Source organism: Vicia villosa, linkage group LG3, assembly GCF_029867415.1.
Source record: "Vicia villosa cultivar HV-30 ecotype Madison, WI linkage group LG3, Vvil1.0, whole genome shotgun sequence".
NCBI lineage: Eukaryota > Viridiplantae > Streptophyta > Magnoliopsida > Fabales > Fabaceae > Vicia > Vicia villosa.
Window position 1 is genome coordinate 103,420,625 of NC_081182.1, and position 9,463 is coordinate 103,430,087.

The 9,463-nt window shown below is 35.0% G+C and overlaps 2 protein-coding genes across 2 annotated transcripts; both read right to left on the reverse strand.

Moving 5' to 3' along the window:
• Positions 1-228: 228 nt before the first annotated feature.
• Positions 229-1,649, reverse strand: LOC131658697 (uncharacterized). Its single transcript, XM_058927964.1, has 7 exons — positions 1,566-1,649; positions 1,196-1,476; positions 928-1,116; positions 725-835; positions 559-640; positions 370-465; positions 229-234 (listed from the first exon to the last, which is right to left on the reverse strand). Exons 1-7 carry the CDS (start codon positions 1,647-1,649, stop codon positions 229-231), a joined length of 849 nt encoding a protein of 282 aa, XP_058783947.1.
• Positions 1,650-1,701: 52 nt separating this feature from the next.
• On the reverse strand, positions 1,702-2,779 carry LOC131658698 (uncharacterized). The gene is made up of 4 exons (XM_058927965.1): positions 2,668-2,779; positions 2,473-2,589; positions 2,078-2,386; positions 1,702-1,983 (listed from the first exon to the last, which is right to left on the reverse strand). Exons 1-4 carry the CDS (start codon positions 2,695-2,697, stop codon positions 1,702-1,704), a joined length of 738 nt encoding a protein of 245 aa, XP_058783948.1. The 5' UTR covers positions 2,698-2,779.
• Positions 2,780-9,463: the final 6,684 nt, after the last annotated feature.

Consider the following 9,463-nt stretch of genomic DNA (forward strand, 5'->3'; position numbering starts at 1 on the left):
AGGTGAAAAACATTCTACATTAGTGTACATAAAACCATTCTACATTTGCCACGAATGTATTTCAAACGGCCTACATATCACTAAATAATCTATGTAGATAAATCAAATATTGCAACATGCACTTGGCTATACTCAAAATTCTCATCAATTATAGTAAGATTTCAATATACCTATACAACTTTCAACTCAATCATGAATTAACACCATTCCTCCTTAAGTTCATCCAACTTAGATCTTGAGTAAGTAGCACACTTGAATCATCAAAGTACTACAAAATAATATAACATGGTATGTTTAAGTTAAAACTATTTAATTATATGAGAAATATGTGTTAAATATTAAAATAAATCTTAAGTTAGAAATCCATACCTTGGACGGAATCTCTATTTGATTCGAAAGAAGACTTTCTTTCATAAACTGCAACATGTAAAAATCGCAATCTACTTCATTACGCTGCCCAGGACACTACACAAGGAAAGAAAATATGGATAAGGCCTAAGTTTTATCACGTATCATCACTATTTATATAATCAAAATTGTGATAATTAATTAATATACCTCCACTCGAATCCATGTGATGTTGTTGGCTTTACTCTTTGGTACTTGACTTCCTCTTTGTGCTCGAAAAACTTGTATAACGCTAATAAAACATAAACGCATAATTTAAAACAATTCCCATAAATAAATAAATATACACACGAATGTTTAGAACAATCTCACTTACGTATCAACCAACTCCTTCATAGCTTCGTATGTACTAATTGGATTGTGTAAGGAATCCAGAAAATATACAACTTCTCTGATAGGATTAATCGCGACCAACAACCAATGTCCGCTGTAAGGAAAAACAAATGTGAGATGAAAACTTTCTACACAATGTAAAAATATGAAAAATTATAATAGATGAATTTAGAATTAAAGTCTAACCCGTTGCCGGTATTAAACGGTAAAAAGAACAACTTTTCTGAATTTATGCTGGCCATAAAACGGTTGAGTACATACGCCATGACTTCATTCGGTTTAGATATGATTAACCCTAAGTTGGTATTGAAGGGAGCTAAGAAAGCGAATCTTTGCCTCAATCCACTCGGGTGCATCAATTTTTCATACAAAAACCTTAAATAAAAGACCTCATTAACATTTGAAATTAGTAAATGAATTGTTCATTTAATTAAACAAATTAGATAAGATATACCTTATGTATGTATCAATAACACCGAGGCCTAATTGCGTATGTTCAAAAATTTGTTCAAAATCCTCCATACCAATTATTTCTTGATGCTCAATACCAAACACATCTTCCTCCATAGGTACAAGACGGGTGTTTCCTTGCGTAATATCAGAGAGTTGTAAAAATGTTAAAAGGCACGACCTAAACTTATTGGGAGTAGGTTTTTTCTTAGCTGCGGTCTTCTTAGCAACAACCTTTTCAGGCTTCTTACCCTTACTGACATCTTCAATCTCTTTAGCATGCATCTAATTAAAGATCATATAATTAGTTAGGTGAAATATAAGATCACGAATTAACATTTTTCATGCATAAATATCATATAATTATGATGTACCTCTTTTATTGATGCAACTGACTCGATTTTCCGCGGAGGCTCCTTGTCTTTTGCTTTGGATTTTGTTCTAATTAACATAACCATGTAAAAACAAATATACGTAAAATGCGCGTAAAAACTTTGAATGCTCAAAGATTCATATATATGGTTTTAAGCATACCTCATCATCTACACTAATTAGGCTTGACGACCATGCAACAAACGAACCTATTGCATCTCCCACCAATGTGGCATCCGAAACATCATCAGGATGCGGTAATAACGCATCCTTCTCTAAAGCAATGTCAACCGATACTTTCAAACAGGCAGTAGGGAGCGGTTTAGTGTGAAGTAATTCTCCCAAAGTGTTATGCACTTTTCCCTTGCCAACCATCCGATAAGTCGGTGACGATAAGTAGAGTTGGCAAGGTGAAATGCCCTAAAACCAATAATAAATTTCAAATTGTTATTGTGTATATATTTCAATTAAATAAATTAAGCTACTTTAATTTCATAATAATATATATAATTACCTCTGGAAGATCCGGTTGAAAATTACAACAGATACTACCTTTGTCACTAGTAGCTTTACAACCTGAAGCTTGCTCTCTTAATTCTTTTTCCCTTTCCAATTCGCGGACTTCAGCTTGTAGTGCATACAAGGTTTCCTGCAGTTCTCTATTGCTAGGAGCCTTCTGTTTTTTCATCTTCAAGGATGTTGGAGTGATTCCAAATCCCTTACCCCTCACCCGACCAGAATATTTAGGAATATCTAATGCGCGGCTAAGGATGCTCCTGCAATCATTGTCTTCATCTGGAGATATAGACTGAGATAGAGTCTCCTGAAATTCATATGAATATTCAAAATTTGTCTTATTAATATGTTACTAAACTTTTGATTTAATTAAAGAAATAATGCTATACTTACGCATTTTTCAAAAACTTTTTGAACATCTTCTTTGACAACTCCATCCTTTCCCACACGGGCTTCCTTCCACAAAACATGTGGTGGAACAGATGTTTCAGAACTACTCTCCCTTGTTAACTACACATTAAGCCAAATAATATGATCAAATATAACTCACGATGAACAAGTATAACACTGAAATTTATAGATACTTACAATAGACTGTTCTAAGCGTCCATATCCCATACGCCCTTTTTTGTATGGATATGGGGGACCTGATGCTCTTTTCCGATTTGTTTCACTTCTACTCCGAAATTTTGGGTTTTTTCGTTTTTCTTTAAACGTTACTCATTCTTCAGGTGCAACCAAACTTCCATATCTTTTTGCATACTCTGCATCAACAAAATTTTTATTCGCATCCATATGATATCTCCTAGTTAAAAAAGTCCTAAACCCTCTTAGTAGTCTTCCGGCCAATCTAAGACAAATTTTTCTTCTATTATCCTCCATGTTGTTGAAACTCCTCTACGAAAAACATACACAGTGCGTTAGTACAAGTAATTTAAAGACGTAATCGTCATTAAAAACAAATAACATCACATATGGTACCTGTATCTCAATCCAAAGTTTATCTTTAGCTTTTTTCAAATTTCTATCTCTCCAATTATCACAAGTAATTGGAACTTCATTCCTTACGAGTGCACCAATAAAACTTGTAATCTTTGAACCGTTAGGCTCAATTAGTAGGCCACTTTCGCTCCAATGCGCATCTAATAGTATGCCTCGGTCTCTATTACGAATGGCGTTCTTCATAAGTGTTATTCCTCTTCTAATTTCCGCTTCCTGATCAACAATATTCTCATGATCTCCATCATCAATAGCATCATCATGTGGTTGATCCTCGTTACTAGCCATCTAATTAACCTATAATAAAGAAAAACATAATCAATTGACACTCATAAAATTCCATAATCAATTGAATATAAAACATAAACTTATTACATCATAAGATTATACTGTACACAATAATTTATTGATTAACACATTCAGACATACTAGTAACACTCACATAGTTACATTATCAAATATTATCATATAGTAATCACAGGATAACACGATGAACAATGAAAATAAAACAAAAAAATAGGTACTAAATATCACTCACACAGCAGAACACGAACCAAATACGCACATAAATTACAGACACATATACAAATAACTATAAAAGCACGGGACACATCATATAAATTTATTGACAATGACATAATATATAATATTTTATGATATTACTTCTTTCACTAACATCTCTTTCTTTTCTTGGTTGAAATACGAGTTACTTGTTTCTTAGCAATACGGACGTCAGAATTGATCCAAATTCCCTCATCATGATCCTTTCTGATATATGATTCATCCGTTATACTATTCTCATCTTGATCATTCTGTCTAGCACTTGACTGATTCTCAACATCAATATCACCTTGATCTACACCGGTTTCATCAACCACTTTGTTAGATAAAAGCACTATAGACCATTTCGTACTCGTCGGGTCAGTGACATAAAACACTTATTTAGCTTGAGATGCTAGAATAAAAGGCTCGTCTTTGTACCCCACCCTATTAAGATCAACTTGCAGAAATCCTGACTTATCCATTCGTATGCCACTACTATTTACCCACGTGGAACCAAAGATAGGAATCTTAAACTTCTCGTAATCAAACACCCAAATGTGCTCATAACCCCAAAATATGATAGATTTGCATATTTGGGGTTTAAGTCCTTCATACTTGATATGTGCATTGCTTCAGCTAGCACGGTGACACCACTATTTTGCATAGTACTTTTATCATCTTGTTCTTTGGTATAAAATGTGTATCCATTTATTGCGTATGCGCTGTGAGAAAACACATGCAAACTTGGACCATATGCCAAACATCTCAACCTTTATGTTATTGAAGCGGGATATGAAGATCTCTTTGAATAAATATGATCCTTAAACCATTGTATAAAACTTTGATTGTGCTCTCGTACTATCCAATTTTCATTTCTGTTCTGATTTAACCCTCAGAGTACAACCTTGTGCATTTCAACATATGGCTCAACCTCACTGTCATTGTGCAGAACATACAACTGCACTTGCTCCCGTTCAACCCTTGATACTGTCACAATTTTATTTCCAATTAATTTTTTACCTTCCTTTTTTTCAAAAATATGAGTTTTGGGGAGCCCAACGGATTGAACATTGGACAAATACTCAGTACAAAACTCAACCGCTTCTTCAACAATGTATCGTTCAACAATACAACCCTCTGGGCGACTCCGGTTTTTCACGTAACCTTTTAATATTTTCATATAATGTTCACCAGGGTACATCCATCTCATATAAGCTGGTCCACACAACTGTGTCTCTTTCACAAGATGAACAACTAGATGTACCATTATGTCAAAAAAAGAGGGAGGAAAATACATCTCAAGCTCACACAAGGTAATAACTATTTCTTTTTGCAGTGTTGGTAAGACCTCAGGATCGATCACCTTACTACAGATTAACCTAAAGAAAAAACACAATTTAGTTATGGCGCTTCTTACTTTTTCTGGCAAAATGGAACGTATACCTATTGGTAGAAAATGCTCCATTATAACATGACAATCATGTGTCTTTAAACTCTTCAACTTGAGGTCTTTCATAGACACGAGTCTTCTAATATCTGAAGAGTATAACTGGTCGACAACTTTAAGTTTTTGAGAAGTAGTTTATATGCATGCCTGATAAGTCTCTTCTCTCTGAAGAATGAAATCTTTTTGTGTTGATATTTACTTTTCTGTTTTTATGCTTTAAACAATTCAATTCAAACTCATAACTTTAGTAACTGTTGAACAATAGTTCAATGCACTAGTCCCTGTGAAGACAATAATTTTTCGGATAAATATTTCCAAAACTTGTATTGCTTTCCGCTTTACCGCTTCAACAAAATGGCGCCGTTGCTGGAAATTGGTGTTTATTAACTTGCATTGCAATAGTTTCTTTTATTTTGAGTATTGTATATATTTATACTTGTGAATTTTTATATTATTGTTTGTTTTCTTTCACGTTTGCTTGTGTGTGGTTCGGAATAGTCTGATAGAAGTAACTTGGAGGAACTCTCTTAAATAACAGGCGGCGAGCTTACGACGTAAAACACGCATGTTTATTCTTTTTAGTTTTTGTTTAGTTTAGATAGTGTGATGCAATTATTTGAACAAATTTAGATCGGACCAGTTCTTAAATTTCAAATCTACATTTTTAAATTTGTTTACACAATTTCATCTGGTCTTTTAGTATGTTTATATTGATAGTTTGTGTATTTGCCTTTGAACTCGTTTTGAGTAGCTCGGGGAATTTGAGGTAATTTTTCAAGTTTGATCATTTCGACTTGCGAGTGTATGGTGATAATTTTGTTAAATTTTTGTACACGTCAAAGGTAAGTGTTTATCGCTTTCTAGACTATAACATATTCATGATACTTATGCTTTTTACAACTTTTATGTCATTCATTCTTTAGTATAATTGTTCATTTGTGAATCACTTTAGTTCCCACCTTTCTTGTGAGGTAGCTTTCCATTGTTCACATATGCTGGAGACCACAATTCTTGTTCTAACTAGATTTTATTATGCTTAATCTTTTTGTGTTGACTATATGAAAGAATGAAAAGGATTAAGGCATTTTTGTTTCATTTTGAGCACAACTATGTAGCCATATAGTCATTTCACCTTGTGAGTGTGTGATCATTCGTAAACCCTTTGAGCCTTTTGTCATTGTCCATATTCTTTAAATTTGATGCCTGTCTATAAGCATGTATTTCACTTATTGTATGAATTTTGATTGTTTATTTTTTCTTGAACCTTCAACTTTATGTTGTTGTATGAATTTTTACCTTGCCTTAGAAAGTAGGGAGTATTCACATAATAAAACGGTTGAATTCAAGTTGGGGGAAAATGAGTGTGCACTTGTGGTTAACTGCTATGAGGTTGAAAGAGAAAAGAAAAAGAAAACAAAAAAGAGAAAGTGAAAGAAAAGAAAAAGAAAGAAAAAACTTTGAAAAACATAAAAGTTTTTGATTAATTGTGCGAATAAGTATGTGCTTTGGTGTGAAATTTAGAATTTGAAAGAAGTTTGATTGGAATTTGGTGTTTGAATCTTTGATGAATTCATCACTCCCTTAGGCAAGTTTTTGTTTCGAATATCCTTAGGAATTATCCCATGTTTGTGAAGGGTATGAAAACACTTAGAAAGGGGGGTTTGAATAAGTGGTTTCTTTTTCTTTGCAAAAATATAAAAGTTCAGACAATATTTTTATCCTGGTCCGTTATAACTCAACTACTCCAGTCCATCCGCCAAGGTGATTTCGCATATCTCAATTGAGGACTTAATCCACTATAATCAACATTGATTACAACTACACGAGCCAACTGCTGGTGACTAACAACCTTGCACAAACTAACTGCTTGTGACTAACAACCTTGCACAAACCAACTGCTTGTGACTAACACTAGATAATAAACCTTTCAGGGATCTCCACGAGATATAACGTTTATTTATCTAGAAACCTCTAAGACTAACTAGTCCTAGACCTTTTGAGAAATCTAACCCAACTGGTCTCTCAAGAAACTGTTACAAATCTACAATAATGTTTGAAGTTTGCTTCTAAGAAGCTTTAATCACAACTGTGATATTTCACTAAGTGTTTAGTACAAAAACTTGTGAACTCAAGAAAATTATTATTCCTCAGTGCAATAGTTCTTTGTTTGAATGTGAGCAGGTGTTCTTGCTTTGTGTTTCAGCTCTTCTTGTGTTGCGTAATTGTAATTTTTTTATGTTGATGTGTATCTTGTGTTGTTTGAATGATCTTCTATTTATAGCGTTCATAAGATTTTGTCTGATGTTGGATAATAGGCTACCTTTGCCTTTCATGGTTGCGTGTTATCTTGGATAAACTTGCTTTTCACGCTTCTTGAGACTTGTAACTAAATCTTCATTTAACCGTTAACAATCATTATGTCTCCTGTGAGATATTAGATCGAACTCTAGTATGGTCGAAGGGTAGCTTCTTGGTTCGACAGGATTAAGCATGAAGTCGAAGGTTGTTCACATGCTTGTGTCGAAGATGCTAGGGTTGTTAGCATGTTAAATTAGGTTTAGTGTTTAAACCCTAATTTGTTAAGTTAGCTTGTTTATTAAGTTGGCTTGTGTAATGGGCCTTGTGGAAAAAGCTCATTAGTTAGTATGTTAAGTTTTATTATAAATAGCATACTAGTCTCTCATCATTGCAACACAACAAATCCTAATCAAGGGTGAGAGAGGTTATTTGTTATTGTTGTAAACTTGTAATCTTGTTTTCTAAGAGAAACTAAAAGAATAGCAGTTATAACCAATTCTTGTGTTCTTCTTCTTCCTTGTTCTTTATTATTTCTTTGCATTATACTTTGTTATTGGCATTGAATTCACAACAAATTGGTGCGGTGAGCATGGAGAAGATGCCTTTAACAAAGTATGAGATTGAAAAGTTCACCGGAGTGAATGATTTCGGTCTGTGGCGCTTGAAGATGAAAGCAATACTGGTTCAGCAAGGTTACTTGGAAGCGTTGAAGGGAGAGGCATCCATGAATGTTGAATTAACGGTGGCGGAGAAGACGACTATGATCGAGAAAGCACACAACACAATTTTGTTGGGCCTTGGTGATAAGGTTCTCCGGCAGGTATCAAAGGAAATGACGGCATCAGGGTTATGGGTGAAACCTGAAAGTTTGTACATGACCAAATCACTGGTAAATCGACTCTACCTGAAGACAACTTTGTATTCATTCAAGATGATTGAAGACAAAGTGTTGGCTGAGCAGTTGGATATCTTCAACAAGCTGATTCTTGATCTTGAAAATATTGATGTGAAGATCGATGATGAAGATCAAGCGCTGTTACTATTGTGCGCTTTGCCTCGATCACATGCTCACTTCAAAGAAACTCTCCTGTATGGAAGGGAGTCCCTAACCTTTGAAGAAGTTCAATCAGCCCTGTATTCTAAGGACTTGAACGAATGAAAGAAGCACAAATCTTCGACTGTTGGTGAAGGTTTGGCCGTTAAAGGAAATTTCTTGGTTAAGGATGGTAAGTTCGACAAGAAGAAGGGAAAAAGCCAGTCAAAGTCTTACAGTAGTGAAGCATCTGGCATTTGATGCTATCATTGTAAGAAGGAGGGTCACACAAGAAAGGTGTGCCCTGAACGCCTGAAAGATCATGGAGGTAAGGATAATGGCAATGCAGCCATCGTTCAAGATGATTTCGAATCATCTGATGTCCTTGTGGTTTCGAGTAGTGACTCTAGGAAGGAGTGGATTATGGATTCAGGTTGCACTTGGCACATGACTCCAAACAAATACTTGTTTGAGGAATTATGTGATCAATATGGTGGATCAGTACTGCTGGGAAATAACAAAGCTCGCAAGATTGCAGGTGTTGGATCTGTGAGATTCAAGCTCCATGGTGAGTCAATAAGGTTGTTGACCAAAGTCAGGTATATTTCTGATTTGAAGAGAAATCTGATTTCTTTTGGTGAATTCGACAAGAAAGGATAGGTTTTCCAAGGAGAGAAAAGTATTCTAAGAGTCATGAAGGGGTCGAAGGAAGTCTTGAGAGGCGTGAAGAAACAAGGCTTGTATACCCTTGAGGCTGAAGTTGTAAGTGGTTCGACAAATGTTGCATCCACGAAACCATTGTCGAAGACATAAATCTGGCACATGCGATTGGGCCATGTCATTGAAAGGGGTCTGGTCGAATTAGGGAAACAAAATCTGCTTGGTGCAGACAAAGTCGAAAAGCTGGAGTTTTATGAACCCTGTGTACTTGGAAAATCTTGTAGAGTGAAGTTCAACAAAGGCAAACAAAGAACACATGGATCCCTTGATTACATCCGTGCTGATCTTTGGGGGTCTGCAAGGTGTCCATCACATTCAGGAGCAAGGTATTTTCTATCCATAGT

Coding starts and splice junctions, on each gene's coding strand:
- LOC131658697 (XM_058927964.1), bottom strand. CDS start 1,649: ATGGTTATGTTAATTAGAACAAAATCCAAAGCAAAAGACAAGGAGCCT. Junction 1,117..1,195: donor GTTATTGATACATACATAAG/GTATATCTTATC, acceptor CTTTTATTTAAG/GTTTTTGTATGAAAAATTGA. Junction 836..927: donor CCGTTTAATACCGGCAACGG/GTTAGACTTTAA, acceptor TTTTCCTTACAG/CGGACATTGGTTGTTGGTCG.
- LOC131658698 (XM_058927965.1), bottom strand. CDS start 2,697: ATGGGATATGGACGCTTAGAACAGTCTATT. Junction 2,590..2,667: donor GACGCTTAGAACAGTCTATT/GTAAGTATCTAT, acceptor CTTAATGTGTAG/TTAACAAGGGAGAGTAGTTC. Junction 2,387..2,472: donor AAAAAGTTTTTGAAAAATGC/GTAAGTATAGCA, acceptor TATGAATTTCAG/GAGACTCTATCTCAGTCTAT.